The sequence below is a fragment of the Leuresthes tenuis genome, unplaced genomic scaffold (genome assembly GCF_036924035.1).
Source record: "Leuresthes tenuis unplaced genomic scaffold, fLeuTen1.0.hap1 SCAF_3, whole genome shotgun sequence".
NCBI classification, from domain to species: Eukaryota; Metazoa; Chordata; class Actinopteri; order Atheriniformes; family Atherinopsidae; genus Leuresthes; species Leuresthes tenuis.
The window spans coordinates 1,692,855-1,714,966 of record NW_027325357.1 but is presented as its reverse complement, the minus strand read 5'-3'; the positions used below and the strand labels follow the sequence as shown (position 1 = coordinate 1,714,966).

Here is a 22,112-nt window from a genome sequence, read left to right as displayed (position 1 = left end):
CAATGTTATGGGAAAAGGCGCATTTCTCGCCATTTAATATTATGGGAAAGACGACTACATGCAGTCAAAACACTTTTGCTTGATACAGTATTATGAGAAGAGAAAAAACCTCCCCCCATCACAGAACTCTTATTCTTGCAGCTTTTCTCATAGTATAACTATAATTTTTCCAACAAGAAGTTAAGCAAGAAGTCTAGTTCTTGAATAAGCGTTGGTTCTGGGCCTGATTCGGGTCCAGCTTTCAGAGCCTGTGACCCTCCCTGCTTCATGTGATGACGGCCGGTTGGTGGGTGCAGCTCAGTCATCAGCTCCTGGAAGGATCCCACTCTTCTTCCTCCCTGCTTCCCCCATCCATCACTGGCAGCCGGTGGGTGCCCGGGCGACATTGTGTTTATGCAACTTAAAGAGCTTTTCTCTGCCCCGCCACAGTGATGTATCGCCCAGGAGCTCGAAACAGATGATGTGTGCAGCAGCAGGAGAGGAGAATGGATGAGGGGGCCGGAGCCAGCGGCGAGCTGGCTGCACCTCGCTGGGAGAATCTGTCGATATTCATGTTAATAGCAACAACAAAAAGAGGAGTCTCGGGCCGAGGTGGGGTTGGCTGAAGCTGTGGTTCTGCTGGAAGATTTAAAGGCTTTCACAGAGAATAGGAGCTGTTTGGCTTGATATTGCACAGTGGGAAAATGTGCCAATAACAATGTTCCTAACAGACGGGCTTTAATGGGATGTGCGTTTGTTTTTATGTTGGGATGCATTGAAAGAGCTGCTGCTGGGGCTGATTCAGGTTTTAAACATAAAGTAGGAAAGATTGGCTCTAAATAAACTGTAAAGGTGAAAATGTCCGAATATTTGACTGTAACTTACAGAAAGGAAGAAGAAGAATTAATGTGTAAGAAATGTGTTTAAAAACTGTTTTTACGTGTATTTTTTATCTTTGGGCAGTTCAGGAGAACATATTTCTGTTCTCTGTGTAAAGAAAGCAGATTAAAGTGCTTAAAGGCTTTAAAGAGTTGCTGTATTTAACGCTTGAGTAGCCATCATATTCTGGTTGGACGAGCAAAGCTTTGAATCAATACAGACACAATGATTCGTGTAAAATTCAGCGTTATCAGTACAAGCAATAAAGACATTACTAATATTCACCATTTATTAGGTCATATTTCTGAACACCAGAGCTTTGTGCCAGCAGAGGAAAAGCAGCGTAAAGGTTGAATAACGTGTTTATTATGGTGAAACGATAAGCTGTCGGTCAGCTTTGAACACTTCCTGCTGACCTTTACAACACGGCAGGCAGGCTTTCACCTCGCAGCAGCTGCTTCTTCTTCTTCTTGTTTCGGTCAGGCGTGCAGCGGCAGCATCTTACGCTTGCTTCAGGTTCTGGCTGCAGACAGGCGTCTCCTTTGGAGTCTTTCTGCCAGGCTTTAGTGCTTTAGTGCGTCCAAAGTGTCCAAAGTGTCCATGTTGGGCATCACTCTGTGGTGAGATTATAATCCTGGTTCCTCCTGGTCTCTGTCTCCCATCCTGATGATTCATCCAGAGCAAAGATGTTCAAACTGAAGCACAGTTTTGGGCGATTTGTTTCAATCTGACCCATTTATTTCTGAGCTGTTCCACCTTCGATTGATAGAAACAGTTAAATTTCATCAGATCTGTTGGACGAAAGCTGCCCGTGAATCATTGTGCTGTAGAATAACCTCAGTTTATTGGATTTAATGGAGATAAAAGGCTATGATGTAACTGTAAAGACCTGCTTTCCAGGCTTTATCACCGGGGGGGGGTCGCCTCCGTTTCCTCTGACTCAGCAGAAACAACGAAAACAGGAAATAAAAACACATTTCTAATTAAAATGTGATGCGAAACAAGCAGAATTTCAGAATAATAGCAACATTTAATTTTTTTAATTAACGGAACTGGATTCAAATGATCGGTGGAGAAATGCGTCACCGAATGGTTTAAAAACTGTTTTTACGTGTATTTTTTATCTTTGGGCAGTTCAGGAGAACATATTTCTGTTCTCTGTGTAAAGAAAGCAGATTAAAGTGCTTAAAGGCTTTAAAGAGTTGCTGTATTTAACGCTTGAGTAGCCATCATATTCTGGTTGGACGAGCAAAGCTTTGAATCAATACAGACACAATGATTCGTGTAAAATTCAGCGTTATCAGTACAAGCAATAAAGACATTACTAATATTCACCATTTATTAGGTCATATTTCTGAACACCAGAGCTTTGTGCCAGCAGAGGAAAAGCAGCGTAAAGGTTGAATAACGTGTTTATTATGGTGAAACGATAAGCTGTCGGTCAGCTTTGAACACTTCCTGCTGACCTTTACAACACGGCAGGCAGGCTTTCACCTCGCAGCTGCTTCTTCTTCTTCTTGTTTCGGTCAGGCGTGCAGCAGCAGCATCTTACGCTTGCTTCAGGTTCTGGCTGCAGACAGGCGTCTCCTTTGGAGTCTTTCTGCCAGGCTTTAGTGCTTTAGTGCGTCCAAAGTGTCCAAAGTGTCCATGTTGGGCATCACTCTGTGGTGAGATTATAATCCTGGTTCCTCCTGGTCTCTGTCTCCCATCCTGATGATTCATCCAGAGCAAAGATGTTCAAACTGAAGCACAGTTTTGGGCGATTTGTTTCAATCTGACCCATTTATTTCTGAGCCGTTCCACCTTCGATTGATAGAAAAAGTTAAATTTCATCAGATCTGTTGGACGAAAGCTGCCCGTGAATCATTGTGCTGTAGAATAACCTCAGTTTATTGGATTTAATGGAGATAAAAGGCTATGATGTAACTGTAATATCTGTATTATCAGGAAATAAAAACACATTTCTAATTAAAATGTGATGCGAAACAAGCAGAATTTCAGAATAATAGCAACATTTTAACTGGATTCAAATGATCCCTGAAAGGAAGAAATCCAGCTGACCAACATCTGTCTCAGAGTTCCCTTCATAGCAGATTAAATGTAAAATAATCACAAAGTCTTTGGAGTCTCAGATAGAAACGCTCCACCCACCAGCTCCATCCTTCCTCCATCTCTGCTTTCATTTAAAAGTTTAAAAAGACAAAGTCAAAGCTCGAGTCTCCTCCATTTCTCACTCCTTCCTTCTCTTTCTCCTCCCAGAGTAAAGTGAGGGAAGGGGAGATGCGCTTCTTTGTCAGCCGGGTTAATAACTTTCTTTGCTGCAGACAACTTAAATTGGTTTCCATTGACACCTGCTATCTTTCAGCAGATGGAAGCGCGGACCTCATCATGTGTAAAGACGCTGATGTTGTAGAGCCGGTACAGTGCAGCCACTTCCATTCCACCCCGATTCCCTGCTGAAGATGTTTCCTTTCAGCTCTGCGGCTCGGGCACCTCTCAGCCTCCCGCGATGCCGCCGCGATAAACCATTCGCTCTCATTCTCACATCTTAATTGCCTCGACACGAGGGTGAGCTTATCTCACATTAAACATTCAAATAAGGAAATATTTGTCTTCACTGAGCTTTTCTGCCTCCAGAAACTGGAGATGGTCCAAGGAGGAGGTGATGAACGGAAGAGAAGTCTTTGGTAAAGATTTAAAGAAGTCTGTGGTGAACTTGAATAAATGCTGTCAGCTGCTGTTAATTTGCTTCTTAAGTACAATCGTCTTTCTTTGATGGTTCAGACGATGAGATTTAAGAGTCAACATGAGGAGAATTAGCTCTAAAAAAGCTCATCGGTCCTCTAACCTTCACCCATCTTCCTCTGATTTGGGGTCTGACCTCAGGCCTGCTGCAGCTCCTCCAGCCTTTAAAATAACCGCCAGGAAATGCTTAAACCTTATATTTAAAAGCTTAAAACTGGTTCCAGATAAAGAGATACTGTAAGTCAGAAAAATATTGGATTTTTTAATTTGATTTTTTTCCTTTTTGATCCTTTTCTGAATCCATGAACAAAGCTGTTATGATAAGTTCTGATCTTTTCCACCATGGGTTTGGAGCAGCGGTTCCCAACTGGTCTGGCTCCAGGCCCCTAGGAGATAAGGGCCCACAGGAGATAAGGGGCCCTAGGAAATAAGGGGCCCTAGGAGATAAGGGCCCCTAGGAGATAAGGGGCCCTAGGAAATAAGGGGCCATAGGAGATACGGATCCCTAGGAGATAAGGGCCCCCAGGAGATAAGGGCCCCTAGGAGATAATGGGCCCTAGGAAATAAGGGGCCATAGGAGATACGGATCCCTAGGAGATAAGGGCCCCCAGGAGATAAGGGCCCCTAGGAGATAATGGGCCCTAGGAGATAATGGGCCCTAGGAAATAAGGGGCCATAGGAGATACGGATCCCTAGGAGATAAGGGCCCCTAGGAGATAAGGGGCCCTAGGAGATACGGATCCCTAGGAGATAAGGGCCCCTAGGAGCTCCTATTTTTCATTGAGCCGTGAGTTCTTTACTGACCCCCCCCCCCCCCCCCCCCCCCCCCCCCCCGGCATCGATTCTTATCAAGCAGCAGCAACTTATGTCAGTGTGGGACATTTGTACAGTTAATCTGTTATTCATCATATCTGGTGAAAAATGAGCATTTCTGGAGCTCAGATGGAGGTTGATTTTCTAAATGAAGTCTATATATTTCTAGTGTTTCCTCTGCAGAAAATTAAATCTTAATTTAAACCAAAAATAGCAGAAAATACGTTTGTTTTTTTGGCCAAACGTGGAAATGGACACAGAAAACTCCTCCAGAATATGTAAAAAAAATAACAAATGCTTTTATTTCATGTTGATACATTCTTAGACAACACCACAGAATAGTTGCATGAGTGGCCGAATGTAAATCTCTCCCACAACATTGGCACAGAAGCAGCAAGGGCAACATGAATATACCAAGTACAAACAGTAGAAAACATACATGCGTCCTTTTTTAAACAAGTATTTTCTTTTTTTTAAATATATACTCATCTTTTTCTCTGTTTCCCAGAGTTTTTCCAGGAAAATAACGAACAGATCAAAGCCGGATTGTGCTGAGAGCGCCGGAGGAATCCACAGAAAAGAAACAGAAAGCAAAGAAACGGCACAGTTCAGAGCAGACACGTGAATCACCGGAGCCGTGAGAATCTCTATTTTCAGCTTTTTTTTCGGATTCGGTTTCAACATCGAACATATCAGGCATGCATTGACGACCTTGACAGCAGCGGTCCGTGAGATCACCGGATCCCCGGACCAAAAACACTTCATCATCATCATCATCAGACACCAAAGCACTGCCGAAGTCTTCGTGTGTGAGGAGGAGGAACGTGTGCCCAGGGAATGCTTTCATCATGTGACCAGGCCTTTAAAAACACAGCTCTTTTTTTTTTTTGTCTTTTTGTCTTCGTGTTCACGGCCAGGAGACGAATTTTTACCACATCGGTGACTAAAGTCAAAGTTTTCAGACTCGCAAACAAGAAAGTTACAAACAGAAAACAAGAGAAATCAACCGTGAGACGCTCACAGCTCAGAGTTTTCACAAAGACTTCACGAAAAACACGGGGGTCTGCACCCCGAAGCGGGCCCAGCCTTCAACAGGTAGAGTGTTTAAAACCAGGCGCTCAGCCACAGACTCGGATCAGATCTGTCCCAGGAAGAAGAAGCATAACCCCGATCCAACATCAGGAAGATAAAGACGTGTCGCCATGAAATAATCAACCTCTGAACCAGCTCCTCAACAGGCAGCCGGAGGTATTTCAGATCATAGAACCAAACAACCGAGTCACTGGGTCCCCGAGTCACTGGGTCCCCGAGTCACTGGGTCCCCGAGTCCCTGGTTCCCCGGGTCACTGGGTCCCCGAGTCCCTGGTTCCCCGAGTCACTGGGTCCCCGAGTCACTAGAACCCCGGGTCAATGGGTCCCCGAGTCACTGGGTCCCCGCGTCACTGGGTCCCCGGGTCACTGGGTCCCCGAGTCACTGGGTCCCCGGGTCACTGGGTCCCCGAGTCACTGGGTCCCCGAGTCACTGGGTCCCCGGGTCACTGGGTCCCCGAGTCACTGGGTCCCCGGGTCACTGGGTCCCCGAGTCACTGGGTCCCCGAGTCACTGGGTCATGAGTCACTGGGTCCCCGAGTCACTGGGTCCCCGAGTCACTGGGTCCCCAGGTCACTGGGTCCCCGAGTCACTGGGTCCCCGCGTCACTGGGTCCCCGGGTCACTGGGTCCCCGCGTCACTGGGTCCCCGGGTCACTGGGTCCCCGGGTCACTGGAACCCCGAGTCACTGGGTCCCCGAGTCACTGGGTCCCCGAGTCACTGGGTCCCCGGGTCACTGGGTCCCCGGGTCACTGGGTCCCCGAGTCACTGGGTCCCCGAGTCACTGGGTCCCCGAGTCACTGGGTCCCCGAGTCACTGGGTCCCCAGGTCACTGGGTCCCCGAGTCACTGGGTCCCCGAGTCACTGGAACCCCGAGTCACTGGGTCCCCGGGTCACTGGGTCCCCGAGTCACTGGGTCCCTGAGTCACTGGGCCCCCGGGTCACTGGGTCCCCGGGTCACTGGGTCCCCGGGTCACTGGGTCCCCTGGCAGCTGTTTGATTTCTCCTGGTGATGTGAGGTCGGATTCATGCACGCAGTGACGCTGCAGCGCGTTCTGCTTGTGTTTTGGTCATAAAGATATTTGTTGCAGTTAGAAAATGATCTAAAACACGATGAAACACCACCCTGCTGCCCCGGCTGGGATCTACAGCCTTCTACCTCAGACTTCACTGCAGATTAATTCTATTAGTGAAAAGAAACTCAATGCAGTGAGGTTTTTTTTAGAACATTTTCCCAGGGAATTGATTGATTGGCTGTGGTACTGGATCGTAACCCTCCTCTGGAACATGTCCCAGACAGAAGTGATCCAGCTTTGTGACAGAAAGCTCCTCTGATCCTGCTTCGTAGAGCAGACCCCGGTCACATGTTCCCACTGCTGAGCTGAGCCGGGAGTTAAAGCCCCTGAAAACCTCCTGTCGTCCTGACTCGTGACACGTCGAACCGTAGCGCACATGCAGGGCAGGCTTCGGTGCGACCACAGACGTTCTTACGTCTGCGGCTCGGCAGAAATCGGTGGCGTTTGCTGCATGATGCGCTGCAGACAGAAGCTCACAGCAGGATGCACGTCTCTGTGGAACCCACAAAGCATCATGGGATGTGTAGTTCCCACAGGGAGAGTACTATCTGGCAGACGAAATAAAACATGCACCATTAATAACTACATTGAACCGTGTTCACGGTCAGAATCTGACTCAGAGTTTTCAGGGGCTTCAAGGACGTCCACATTTTCATGCTTTAGTCACATCAGACTGATAAAAATCCGAGTCCAGCGCGAGCAACAGCCCCCCCAAATCTAAGCAAAGAATATGGCTTTGATAAAACACGATTCAAAACGTAAACAATGAGCATCCAAGAAGCAAAGTGGACCCCTGGTGGGCGCCAGACTCAGGGCCACAAACGAAGGAACTGAAGCAGGCGACATGGAAGCCATAAAGAACCACACACGGGTCGACATGGAGGCCGGAAACGAGCAGCTTGGAAGTACGTTAAGAGACGAGCGGTGGTGGGTGCGCGGGTTCGTGGTTGGGCCGACACAGCCGGCAGTGCCGCCGAGCCTCTGCCGAGGCGTTCGGCGCGCTCGTCCTCGCTGCTGTGACATCACCAACGAAACAAACTCCCCTTTGTGTCTGTGTTCAGAGGGGAAAAGTCCCACCAGGCGAGCAGCGCCTGAACGTCTCTGGTGGGCAGCGACACACATGAGACCAAAAGAAAAACTAAAAACGAAAGCCGTCCTCCTCGTCTCTCCGGTTTTGATGATCCGAGCAGGAGGGCAGATCCGCCTGGCGTCCCGTTCTGATGGAGGAATGCAGTCAGATCGCGAGGTCGTTGTAGCTCACGTACTTCGTCTTTGCTGCAGGACCTGTGGAGGAAGAGGAGAAGAGAGAAGGGATGAAGACACAGATCAGCATCGCTCCTGGAGGCCGCTGTGATGTCACAGATGAAGGTTAATGATGATGAGGGCAGGCGTGAGGCGGACGCCATCATCCTGACGTCCTTAGAGACTCTATGACTCAGAGGCGTGAGGTTTCATGGCGCTGAGGGGTCAGAACCCCCCCAGGTTCTCTTATATGAGGGTTTCCTTCACAACAACCAGCACAAAGCAGCTGTGGCAGCAGGTGGAAGTATGTAGTGATCAATAAATGAACTCTCATCCTGTTGGCTCCAGACTTAAACACTGATCCGATTTGAAATCATTCATTTTCCTGGTATTGATTGATAAAAAGCTTTAAAGAGCCGTTTGTCTCATCCACACTTAACGCCACAGAGGAGACGACGGCTGCGAAATATCCAAAATCCTGATGAAAACCTTCATTTCAGTGCTTAAAAAGACTCGGAACAGGATGAGCTGAGGCGTATTAACCAGGGCTGCGTTACCCAGCATGCACAGGGATGGAAGTGGAGCGCAGCCCCTGTTAATCCACCTGATATTAGAGCCATTTATTGAGCTTTTTGCTTATATATTGTATGTTTGCCTGATGTCATGCAGCCCCGGCAGAAACGCAGTCTGAAGCAGTCGTTCAGCTCCCCGGGACAAAAAGAACCGGGTGGTTCTGGGTCAAAATGCAGTTTTTCTTGCTTAATGAATCCATGTGAGCAGAGTGCCTTAGAACTCATATTTACTGATGATTTCTTCCTGTTTTCACAAACAAAAACGTCTTTATTTGAAGTTTAAATGGAAATGTGAGCTCATCTCAGCCGGATTTCTGTTAACTGCTGAACAACTTTAATGTTTGACCAACTCACGGCTCGTCCAAGCACATTTAAACCAACCAATCAGGTGATATTTCTGCGTCTCATTCAGAGGAAGTAAATAAGAAAAGCTGATTGGACATCGGAGGAGATGGATCTCAGGTTAAAGCCACCAAACCTGTGAATTTTAGTGAAAGTTTTTTAAAAAAGTCTCATTTATCCATCCATCCATCCATCCATCATCCATCCATCCATCCATCCACCATCCATCCATCCATCCATCCATCCATCATCCATCCATCCATCCACCATCCATCCATCCATCCATCATCCATCCATCCATCCATCCACCATCCATCCATCCATCCATCCATCCATCCATCATCCATCATCCATCCATCATCCATCCATCCATCCATCCACCATCCATCCATCCATCCATCCATCCACCATCCATCCATCCATCCACCCACCATCCATCCATCCATCCATCCATCCATCATCCATCCATCCATCCATCCACCATCCATCCATCCATCCATCCATCCATCATCCATCCATCCATCCACCATCCATCCATCTATCCATCCACCATCCATCCATCCATCCATCCACCATCCATCCATCCATCCATCCATCCATCCATCCATCCATCTATCCATCCACCATCCATCCATCCATCCATCCACCATCCATCCATCCATCCATCATCCATCCATCCATCCACCCACCATCCATCCATCCATCAATCCATCCATCCACCATCCATCCATCATCCATCCATCCATCCACCCACCATCCATCCATCATCCATCCATCCATCCATCCATCCACCATCCATCCACCATCCATCCATCCATCCATCCATCCATCATCCATCCATCCATCCATCCACCATCCATCCATCCATCCACCCATCCATCATCCATCCACCATCCATCCATCCATCCATCCACCATCCATCCATCCATCCATCATCCATCCATCCATCCACCATCCATCCATCCATCCATCCATCCACCATCCATCCATCCACCATCCATCCATCCACCCACCATCCATCCATCATCCATCCATCATCCATCCATCCATCCACCATCCATCCATCCATCCATCCATCCACCATCCATCCATCATCCATCCATCCATCCATCCACCATCCATCCATCATCCATCCATCCATCCATCCATCCATCCATCCATCCATCCATCCATCCATCCATCCATCCATCCATCCATCCATCCATCATCCATCCATCCATCCATCCATCCATCCATCCATCCATCCATCCATCCACCATCCATCCATCCATCCATCCATCCACCATCCATCCATCCATCCATCCATCCATCATCCATCCATCCATCCACCATCCATCCATCCATCCATCCATCCATCCATCCATCCACCATCCATCCATCCATCCATCCATCCATCCATCCATCCATCCATCATCCATCATCCATCCATCATCCATCCATCCACCATCCATCCATCCATCCATCCATCTATCCATCCACCATCCATCCATCCATCCATCCATCCATCCATCCATCCATCCATCCATCCATCCATCCATCCATCCATCCATCCATCATCCATCCATCATCCATCCATCCCCGGCCACTTCCTCCAGCTCTTCCGGGGGGACCCCGAGGCGTTCCCAGGCCATAGTCTCTCCAGCGTGTCCTGGGTCTTCCCCCGGGTCTCCTCCCAGTGGGACGGGCCCAGAACACCTCCCCAGGGAGGCGTCCAGGGGGCATCCTAACCAGATGCACCTCATCTGACTCCTCTCAATGCGGAGGAGCAGCGGTTCTACTCCGAGCCCCTCCCGGATGACTGAGCTTCTCACCCTATCTCTAAGGGAGGCCCAGACACCCATTTCAGCCGCTTGTATTCGCAATCTCGTTCTTTCGGTCTCTACCCACAGCTCAGGACCAAAGGTGAGGAACCAGTAAATAGAGAGCTTCTCCTTCTGGCTCAGCTCCTTCTTCACATCGACGGGTCGGTGCAGCAACACTGCAGACGCTGCACCGATCCACCGTTAATCTCACGCTCCATTCGTCCCTCACTGTGAACAAGACCCCGAGATACTTGAACTCCTCCACTTGGGGAAGGATCTCATTCCCGACCCGGAGAGAGCATTCCACCCTTTTCCGGCTGAGGACCATAGTCCTGGATTTGGAGGTTCTGATTCTCATCCCAGCCGAATCGCTCCAGTGAGAGCTGAAGGTCACGACCCGACCACATCATCCGCAAAAAGCAGAGACCCGATTCTGAGGTCGCCAAATCGGACCCCCTCAACGCCCTGCTCTATATTTGTCTTATTTAAAGGCCAGATGTTGGATGTTGTTCTCTGCTTTGATCTTCTTACACTTTCTCCCTCTTTGTGCATCTCGGAAGTCAATAAATTCTTGCTGATTAATGCAGCTTAATCCACTATAATCCACTTCCTGCCTCTGTTCCTCCTTTATGGTTAAAATCTGTAAATAAGACTTGTTTTGATGCTCTGAACGTGTGTTTATTTGAGTCTATTTCGGATGAATAAAGGACCCCACAGCCTGCTGCTGGTTGCATTTAGATGAAAACGGCCCTCAGATATTTAAAGAGCAGGAAGAACAGATGTGTTGCCCGACCCCTGCAGCTCGCCCCCCCCACACTGGCATCTCTTTGGCCCTCGGTGTCCATCCGGAGACAAATGAGTGGGAGCCAAAAGCCCGTCATTAATCATGTCAGAGGATGAAAGAGGAAATGTCTGCTTGCATATTAAGGCCTGAACCTCTCTGACTTTGTCATGAGTCTGACGGCCAATCACAGCTGAGCTCTGTGCACACTTCTCTCCTCCAACAGTGTCAGGTTTGGTTCTGAGGTCTGAGGAAGCTGCTGTGTACGTGAGAAAGAAAGTACACCCCCATCGACTTCTGAGGCTGAATGTATCGGGACGTAAAATTATATTTTTCACTGTGTCATTATCTGTGGAACAAAAACCGAGACAAAACACAGAAGCAGGGTGTGAGAAACTAAGTGAGGTGTTTGTGTTGATATGCTGTGTTTGGTTTCCTCCAAACGTGCTGCTGTGCATTAGGACCAAACATCTCCACTTTGCTCTGGTCTGTCCAAAGGACATTGTTCCAGAAGTCTTGAGCTTTGTTCAGATGCAGCTTTGCAAACCTAAGCTGTGCTGCCATGTTCTTTTTAGAGAGAAGAGGCTTTCTCCTGCAGCCCTTCCAAACAAGCCATCCTTGTTCAGCCTTTTTCTAACTGTGCTGCCATGACCTTTAACCTTTAACATGCTAACTGAGGCCTGTAGAGTCTGAGATGTAGCTCTGGGCTTTTTCACCTTGGGGTGACCTTTAACCTTTAACATGCTAACTGAGGCCTGTAGAGTCTGAGATGTAGCTCTGGGCTTTTTCACCTTGGGGTGACCTTTAACCTTTAACATGCTAACTGAGGCCTGTAGAGTCTGAGATGTAGCTCTGGGCTTTTTCACCTTGGGGTGACCTTTAACCTTTAACATGCTAACTGAGGCCTGTAGAGTCTGAGATGTAGCTCTGGGCTTCTTCACCTTGGGGTGACCTTTAACCTTTAACATGCTAACTGAGGCCTGTAGAGTCTGAGATGTAGCTCTGGGCTTTTTCACCTTGGGGTGACCTTTAACCTTTAACATGCTAACTGAGGCCTGTAGAGTCTGAGATGTAGCTCTGGGCTTCTTCACCTTGGGGGGAACTTGCTGGGACGTCCACTCCTGGGAAGATTGACAGCTGTCCTGAATGTTTTCCACTTGTGAATAATCTTTCTCTCTGTAGAATGATGGACTCCAGATAGTCTGGAAATGGCCTTATAACCCTTCCCAGACTGATGGGCAGCAGCAGCTGCTTCTCTGAGATCATTGCTGGTGTCTTTCCTCCTTGGCATCGTGTTAAACTGACAGAACTCCTGCTTTTATAGAGCTGCTCACACTGACTGAGGATCAGTTAATCAGAGCATTGATCAGCAGCTCCTGGCTGCTTCTTACCCTCTTAGTTCCTGAGGAAGCAGTCAGGGTTCACTTAGTTTTTCACACACGTGCTTCTTTGTTTTTTGTTCAGTAAATAATAACACAGTTTAATATCTCACGTGTTGTTGGATTTCCTGAGTTTAACGCCTGCTGAGGACAATGTTTTTATGAAACATTAGAACTGAAATAAAGTTGAAGAAGAACCAAACCTCACACCATTTCAGCCACTCCAGGTCATGAATTCCTCAAACCTTTTACCTAAAGCTCGTGCAGTAACACAAAGTTTGCTGAATCTGACTCAGATGCTCGTGCACGAGGCCCAGCTGTGAGCCCTTCCCTCCCTGCAGCACACCGCTGTTTTTTTCCACATTCACACTTTAAAACAAAATCCCAAGGGTCAGTTCCAGATGTGGAGGTATTTGAAAAGCACATTTCCAAAGAGAGAAATGTAAAATAATTCACTCCCTGGGCAGGAGGGCACTGCTTGTAAGGATTCTTTTTGAGAGCAGCAGTGATACGAGCTTTAAGAGATAGACTGAAGCCTTTGTTGTATGAGGAATCAGCTTTTGGAGAAGGGCTGAGAGGTCTTATAAAGGAGAATCAGAGAGATTTGGGCTTTGAAGAGGGGCTGAAGATGGAGTCTTTGTTGTTGGGAATCAGCTGTAGCAGCAGAAAGGATGGAGACAGAAAGAGGGCCAGAGGAGCAGAGAAGAAGAAATGAAGCCATCCTGAGTGGCTTTTACAGAGCTGAGAGAGGGGAGGGGAGAAAGGAGAAAGAGTGTGAACTGGAGGCCAAATGAGAGGAGGTATGGGGGGGGTGGTAGACCGGATCGGACCAACAGATGGCTCTGCTGCTCTTCAGGGAGTCCTGACCGAGCTGCAGCTCCACGGCTGCTGCTGCAGACTGGCAGCAGTCCCACCTCCCTGCTGTGTTGATAGCCCCCCCCCCCGCCACACGATAACTAACAGGACTGATTGATGAGCTTTCATTATCACCGCACCACGGGCGGCACCGCAGAGCTTTCCCAGGGGGGCCTTCATTATTTAAAGTCACAGAGTCCCATCCAGCTACAGCAGCTTTGCTGCTGCCTCACATTAGCGGAGCTTTCATCCGTCTCTGTGAGGAAATAAAGGCTGTTCCTGCAGGGCCACAATAACACTCCCTGTAAGAAACAAACAACCGGGGGAAACTGCCGCTCTGATGGAAGGCAGCAGAACTCAAAACCAGAACAAGGAACATTTCTCAAAGTCAGAGCTCTGCCTCAGAAACTCCACAAACATCATCAATTACTGCTGGCTGCTTCATGTTAAAAAGCAGGCCTCCTGAAACCCAAAACTGACTTAAAACATGACAGAATTCTACTTTTTGGTCAGTGAAGGGACCCCCTGCACAGCCAGAGCCTCCTCTAACACCTGCCAGGTGAGAACAGCGCTTAGCTCGGCTGTTTAACAAACTAACTCGGACTTAACTTGGACTACGAGGAAGATTTAAAGGTGCTTTGTGCTTCTGGGTCATGGTGCCTTCACTCAGAATAGCGGATCATTCTTAAATCCTCCTTTAAATGCAGCTAACGTTGCTACAATCCAACGTGACACCTGCTGCTTTTGGGCTCAGACTCAGTTGTGTTGACTCTGTAAATATCAGCGTTTAAAGGCAGGAGCCTCTGTTTTTACTCGTGTTGGACCCTGAATGCAGGGCGTTGACATGGAGCATCTTGCTGTATCTGGGGTTGTTTCTCAGATCCGCCTGTGAACCATCCTCAGATCTCAGCAGGTTTGGGATTTTCCAGCGTCAGACTTTGAGGACTGCAGTAAAACCCGAGGTTGTGGAGGTCAGATGTGCCGTTAAAGCCCCTCTTAAAGCAGCACCAGAGAATAACTGTAAATCTGCCACTCCAGCAGCCATACAAGCCTCTCTTCATGTAAAAGTTATGAGTCAGTTAAAAGATGGCGTTGAAGAGCCAGATATTTAATATTCCCTCCACACTCGCCTCCCTCCTGTCTCCCCTCCTCCTCACACCTCCAGAAGGAAATGGATCAAGGTCAGGACAGCAAAGCAGAAGAAGAAGATTAATTTGCTCTTACCTCTGATAAATTATGAAATTAGCCTGTCAGGAGGAGAAAAACATGATTTGGTGAGTCGTTCCTGAGAAGCCAGACGGGATTCCCACTGCTGGGAGGTAATGTGATCACAGTCATGTCATTTAAACCCGTTTTATTACTGGCAACAAGCAAACTGAGGCCTATTTTTCATTTTCATATTTTATAACTGGCTTCCTGTGAAGAAAGAGGTGATTCTGGGATTTTATGGAAAGATGGAGCAAAGTGACTCAGAAACAGACAGAATGTCCCATTAAAATGTGCTTTTCAGATGTAACACAGCGAGGAGACTCCTGCAGGACGTTTAGTTTGGTTAGAAGGAGCTCACTTCACGTTTCTACTGCTAATCAAACGCATTAAAAGGATCACCGGTGAGATCAGGACTGACAGTGATGCATTTTGTGAATAAGAGTAAGTCCTGAGATGCCCAAAGCTCCAGTTTTCATACATTAAAATGCTGGCTGCATAGTTTGAGCTCATTTGTTGTGAAGTTCCATAAAAAGTTTCATATGAATCAAAAATAATTTGACAGAAATCTTTCGAATATACTTGAATGTTCTGAACTCTTCTGAAGATGTTTTCTCAGCTTCTTGGTAAACAGGAAGTCGTCTGAAAGGCCGGGAAGGCCATGTAAATCCTTACATTCCCCAGGCTCTGGAATAAGCTCCCCCCCCCAGATGCATCTTATTTCTGACCTCTGACCTCTTTAAATCAGGGCTAAAAACCTACTTATTTCAGATGGCTTTTAATACCCAGTAGAATGGTGACTCTTTTATATTATCTTATTCAATTTTGCTGTATTTTATTGCGTTTTACTGTTATTTTATCACAGATATTTCCCCAACAGGTGGTGATCAGTTGACAGCTCCGCCCCTCTCTTCACCCGAGTGTCCAGGACATACGGCCGCAAGTCCGATGATACAACCACAAAGTCGATCATCGAACTGCGGCCAAGGGTGTCCTGGTGCCAAGTGCACATATGGACACCCTTATGTCTGAACATGGTGTTCGTTATGGACAGTCCATGACCAGCACAGAAGTCCAACAACATAACACCACTCTGGTTCAGATCGGGGGGGCCGTTCCTCCCAATCACACCCCTCCAGGTCTCACTGTCATTGCCCACGTGAGCATTGAAGTCCCCCAGCAGAACGAGGGAGTCTCCGGTAGGAGCATTCTCCAGTGCCTCCCCCAGAGACTCCAAAAAGGGTGGGTACTCTGAACTGCTGTTTGGCGCATAGGCACAAACAACAGTCAGGACTCGTCCCCCCACCCGAAGGCGGAGGGAGGCTACCCTCTCGTTCACTGGGGTAAACCCCAATGTACTGGCACACAGCTGGGGGGCAATAAGTATGCCCACACCTGCTCTGCGCCTCTCACCACGGGCAACTCCAGAGTGGAAGAGAGTCCAACCCCTCTCAAGAGGACTGCTTCCAGAGCCCAAGCCGTGCGTCGAGGTGAGTCCGACTATATCTAGCCGGAACCGCTCAGCCTCGCGCACCAGCTCCGGCTCCTTCCCCAACAGAGAGGTGACATTCCACGTCCCAAGAGCTAGCTTCAGTAGCCGAGGATCAGACCGCCAAGGCCTCTGCCTTCGGCCGCTACCCAGCTCACATCGCACCCGACCCCCTTGGCCCCTCCCACGGGTGGTGAGCCCGTCGGAAGGGGGACCCACGTCATCATTTCGGGCTATGCCCGACCGAGCCCCATGGGCACAGACCCGGCCACCAGGCGCCCGCTGCCGGGCCCCACCCCCGGGCCTGGCTCCGGGGGGAGGCCCCGGTGTCCCACATCCGGGCAAGGGATCACGAGGTCCAAATTTTTTGTTCATCATAAGGGGTCAGAAGGAGCTTTAACTCCCACCTCCGGCAGAGCTTCAACCATATCCCGGGGGAGGTGGGGGACATTGAGTCCGAATGGGCCATGTTCCGTGACTCCATTGCCGAGGCAGCTGATCGGAGTTGTGGCCGTAAGGTGGTCGGTGCCTGTCGTGGCGGCAACCCTCGAACCTGCTGGTGGACACCAGTGGTGAGGGAAGCCGTCAAGCTGAAGAAGGAGTCCTATCGGGCCTTTTTGGCCAGTGGGACCCTGGAAGCAGCTGATAGGTACCGACAGGCCAGACGGGCTGCGGCTTCGGCGGTTGCTGAGGCAAAAACTCGGGCCTGGGAGGAGTTCGGTGAGACCATGGAGAACGATTTCCGGACGGCCTCGAAGAGATTCTGGTCCACCATCCGGCGTCTCAGGGGGGGGAAGCGGCTCACAGTCAACACTGTTTACAGTGGGGACGGGGCTTTGCTGACCTCAACTAGGGATGTTGTGAGTCGGTGGGGGGAGTACTTCGAGGAACTCCTCAATCCTACCAACACGTGCTCGGAAGAGGCAGAGTCGGAGAGCTCGGAGACGGGGCCTCCCATTTCTGGGGCTGAGGTTGCCGAGGTGGTCAAAAAGCTCCTCGGTGGCAAGGCCCCGGGGGTGGATGAGGTCCGTCCTGAGTTTCTCAAGGCTCTGGATGTTGTAGGGCTGTCTTGGCTGACACGCCTCTGCAGCATCGCGTGGACATCGGGGACAGTGCCTCTGGACTGGCAGATTGGGGTGGTGGTCCCCCTCTTTAAAAAGGGGGACCAGAGGGTGTGTTCCAACTATAGGGGTATCACACTCCTCAGCCTCCCTGGTAAGGTCTATTCGGGGGTATTGGAGAGGAGGATCCGTCGGATAATCGAGCCTCGGATTCAGGAGATGCAGTGTGGCTTTCGTCCTGGCCGTGGAACAGTGGACCAGCTCTATACCCTCGGCAGGATCCTGGAGGGTGCATGGGAGTTCGCCCAACCAGTCTACATGTGTTTTGTGGACTTGGAGAAAGCGTTCGACCGTGTCCCTCGTGGAGTCCTGTGGGGGGTGCTCCGGGAATATGGAGTGCCGGACCCCTTGATAGGGTCCGTTCGGTCTCTGTATGACCGGTGCCAGAGTTTGGTCCGCATTGCCGGCAGTAAGTCGGATACGTTTCCGGTGAGAGTTGGACTCCGTCAGGGCTGCCCTTTGTCACCGATTCTGTTCCTAACTTTTATGGACAGAATTTCTAGGCGCAGCCAGGGCGTTGAGGGTGTCCGATTTGGCGACCTCAGAATCGGGTCTCTGCTTTTTGCAGATGATGTGGTTCTGTTAGCGTCGTCAGGCCGTGACCTTCAGCTCTCACTGGAGCGATTCGCAGCCGAGTGTGAAGCGGCTGGGATGAGAATCAGCACCTCCAAATCCGAGACTATGGTTCTCAGCCGGAAAAGGGTGGAATGCTCTCTCCGGGTCGGGAATGAGATCCTTCCCCAAGTGGAGGAGTTCAAGTATCTCGGGGTCTTGTTCACGAGTGAGGGACGAATGGAGCGGGAGATTGACGGGCGGATCGGTGCGGCGTCTGCAGTGTTGCGGGCTCTGCACCGACCCGTCGTTGTGAAGAGGGAGCTGAGCCAGAAGGCGAAGCTCTCTACTTACTGGTCAATCTACGTTCCCATCCTCACCTATGGTCACGAGTTGTGGGTAGTGACCGAAAGAACAAGATCGCGAATACAAGCGGCCGAAATGGGTTTCCTCCGCAGGGTGTCTGGGCTCTCCCTTAGAGATAGGGTGAGAAGCTCAGTCATCCGGGAGGGGCTCGGAGTAGAACCGCTGCTCCTCCGCATTGAGAGGAGTCAGATGAGGTGGCTCGGGCATCTGGTTAGGATGCCCCCTGGGCGCCTCCCTGGGGAGGTGTTCCGGGCACGTCCCACTGGGAGGAGACCCCGGGGAAGACCCAGGACACGCTGGAGAGACTATGTCTCTCGGCTGGCCTGGGAACGCCTCGGGGTCCCCCCGGAAGAGCTGGAAGAAGTGGCCGGGGACAGAGACGTCTGGGTTTCTCTGCTCAAGCTGCTGCCCCCGCGACCCGACCCCCGGATAAGCGGCAGATGATGGATGGATGGATTTCCCCAACAGAGCACTTTGCTCTCAGGCTACAGGTTTCCTTGTGGTTCCCAGAGTTTCTAAAAGCAGAATGGGAGGCAGAGCCTTCAGTTATCAGGCCCCTAAAAGCAGAATGGGAGGCAGAGCCTTCAGTTATCAGGCCCCTAAAAGCAGAATGGGAGGCAGAGCCTTCAGTTATCAGGCCCCTAAAAGCAGAATGGGAGGCAGAGCCTTCAGTTATCAGGCCCCTAAAAGCAGAATGGGAGGTAGAGCCTTCAGTTATCAGGCCCCTAAAAGCAGAATGGGAGGCAGAGCCTTCAGTTATCAGGCCCCTAAAAGCAGAATGGGAGGCAGAGCCTTCAGTTATCAGGCCCCTAAAAGCAGAATGGGAGGTAGAGCCTTCAGTTATCAGGCCCCTAAAAGCAGAATGGGAGGCAGAGCCTTCAGTTATCAGGCCCCTAAAAGCAGAATGGGAGGCAGAGCCTTCAGTTATCAGGCCCCCAAAAGCAGAATGGGAGGCAGAGCCTTCAGTTATCAGGCCCCTAAAAGCAGAATGGGAGGCAGAGCCTTCAGTTATCAGGCCCCTAAAAGCAGAATGGGAGGCAGAGCCTTCAGTTATCAGGCCCCTAAAAGCAGAATGGGAGGCAGAGCCTTCAGTTATCAGGCCCCTAAAAGCAGAATGGGAGGTAGAGCCTTCAGTTATCAGGCCCCTAAAAGCAGAATGGGAGGCAGAGCCTTCAGTTATCAGGCCCCTAAAAGCAGAATGGGAGGCAGAGCCTTCAGTTATCAGGCCCCCAAAAGCAGAATGGGAGGCAGAGCCTTCAGTTATCAGGCCCCTCTCTGTGGAACCAGCTGCCAGTTTGGCTTCAGGAAGCAGACACCCTCTCTACCTTTAAGATCAGGCTGAAACTTTCCTTTCTGATAAAGCTTATAGTTAGGGATGGCTCAGGTGAGCCTGAAACATCCCATAGTTCTGCTATGAGAAAGCCGCCATGCCCTGAGTCACTGCCCTAATAAGTTCAAGGTTAGACTACTGCAATGGACTTTATGACTTCTCTCAGTCGCCTTCAACTGGTGCAAAACTCTGCTGCTGCCCGTCTTTAACCAACACTAACAGACCTGTGCACATCACTCCTGTTCTTAACTCCCTTCATTGGCTTCCTGTCCTTTATAGAACTGATTTTAAACTTTTAACGTTTGTTTTTAAAGCTCTTAACGGCCTCACCACATCGTATTTATCTGAGCTTTTAACTGTCCGTAACCCTGGCAGAGCTCTGAGGTCAACAAATCAACTTTTGTTGGAAGTGTTCAGGTCAAAATACAAGCCCTGGGGTGCCCCCAGGCTCTGGAATAAGCTCCCCCCCGAGATGAGTCTTATTTCTGACCTCTGACCTCTTTAAATCAGGGCTAAAAACCTACTTATTTCAGATGGCTTTTAATACCCAGCAGTATGGTGACACTTTTATATTATCTTATTCAATTTTGCTGTATTTTATTGCGTTTACTGTTATTTTATTGTTTTGTGCTTATTCTTTTCTTTGTTTATTATCTGCTGTTGTAGAGGGCTGTATAAATAATTTACATTTGCATTTTCCCTCAGTGGTGCTGAGAATGACTTTATATTGCACGACTTTCTGAATCCCCTCTGATGAAACAACTCCAATGAGCTGCAGATCTATACTTGCCTTCTTGCCAGTGTTTTACTGGCCTCCGATGAAGGCTCTGCTGTAACTGACTGTGCTGAGCAGCAGTCAGTCCACAGATCTGCTGCCACAGTGGAAGCTGCTTCATTTAAACTCAACAAACAGCCTTTGAGTCTCACTGCACCATCGGACACGGTTCCTCAGATTGTTGCGTTGGCTGTTTCGCTCTTTTTTCCTCTTTTTTTTGTAGAAACGTAGCTTACATGAGCTGAATTTCCTGAGACATAGATGAGGTCCGATACTACAGCATCCCTGCTGCTAATGGCTTGATGTATCGGTCTATAGGGCCTGTGGTCTGAGGCAGGGGTGCTGCTATCGGTCAGTATCTACAATAATTGTGGTATTAAAATAAGGAAATATCGATATATAGTGTTGATTATACCGATACGATAATATTGTCATTTGATCTTAGCTGATTAAGTAAAAACATTATAGATCACAGGTTAGGGTTCAGTAGTTTTGACAGTTCCTTATAGCCTATTTTTTTAAAAAAGATAACAAAAAACTATGGGGATTTAGTCTAATATCTGTATATATATCGTTTCATAACAATAATTTACTCACAGAAAACCTGGGAAAGCTCAAATTAGTCATAAATCTGTGACGTGAGAGCTGTGAGGTGACATCCATCATTTATTTAAAACATTTATACATCAGACTGTTATTTTCCTGAAGATTGTTGGTCTGAATTTGGTCTCATTTACTGGTTCACAAGAGATATTGACTGAAAAGTTATTTTTTAATCCTGCAGCTCATATTTATTCTTCTCAGAACACTTTTTCACTGTTTATGCAACAACAGACTGAATTAAATCATTAAAAAAATGGAATAAAGAGCAAGGATTTCACTAAATGTGGAAGGATCTGTGTTTAGGATTTAGAAACACGGGCAGAAAGTCATAGTTTTTTATCTGAATGCATCCACAGGTGACACAAGTAGCTGCTGCAGATGGTTTAACTCCAACTCTTCCTGTTTCAGGTCGGTTGCAGTCTGCAGTCTCACCACCAGATGGCACTAAATCCCAAACCGAGCTCCTTAAAACAACATGATCGTGTTATTAGTGTTTCCGTGAAGAAGTGACAGTTTTACGTCACTCTGTGGTTGGATGAATAGAACAAGCTTTATTGCGATTTTGTTGCCTTTTTACACCTCATTTAGCATCTTTATCTGTTTCCACAGGAGCACAGAGAGCTGTTAAACCTCTGCTTCATGAAACAAACAGCAGTTTCCTCGGGTTTCATCAGTACTCACTGTTGGGGTCGACGTTCTCGCACAGCTCCGTCTTGGCCTCGCCGTTGGGCCGGTCGCTGGCCTTGTGGGAAAGGCGGGACGACATGGTGGCGGCTGTGACCACGGCCTTGAAGGATCGTTTCCTCTTCTGCACGTTGAGCTCTGGGTGGAAGATGATGACGTAGACTTTGGGCATGTAGAGCATCCCGAGAGCGACGGACGCGCTCAGGTTCATGGAGATGGTCAGTGTGGTTGTCTGGATGTACAGCTGTGGGAAAAGGTGGATATGGGGAGGTTAGTTTCCTTTTCATCACCTCTACACGATACCAGAAGGTCAGGAAACTGTTTAAGATATCTAAGATCTCTTTATTAACAAAAACTATAAAAAGAAAAGTCAGAACAAGACAACACCCCTTTATTTATAAGATGCTCGGTCACTTTGACTGTTTCAGAATA

General features: G+C 48.8%; 1 protein-coding gene across 2 annotated transcripts in view; it reads right to left on the bottom strand.

The window, feature by feature from the left end:
* Positions 1 to 6,077: 6,077 nt before the first annotated feature.
* Positions 6,078 to 22,112, bottom strand: part of grm7 (glutamate metabotropic receptor 7) — a 244,652-nt gene continuing 228,617 nt past the window's right edge. Inside the window, exons 9-11 of one of the 2 annotated variants that reach the window (XM_072381382.1) lie at positions 21,678 to 21,924; positions 14,779 to 14,801; positions 6,078 to 7,865 (exon numbers count right to left, since the gene is read on the bottom strand). In XM_072381382.1, coding sequence (XP_072237483.1) covers positions 14,797 to 14,801; positions 21,678 to 21,924 — 252 coding nt within the window. In that variant the 3' untranslated portion in view covers positions 6,078 to 7,865; positions 14,779 to 14,796. The remainder of the gene's footprint in view (positions 7,866 to 14,778; positions 14,802 to 21,677; positions 21,925 to 22,112) is intronic. The other variant, XM_072381381.1, reaches the window with a different exon arrangement.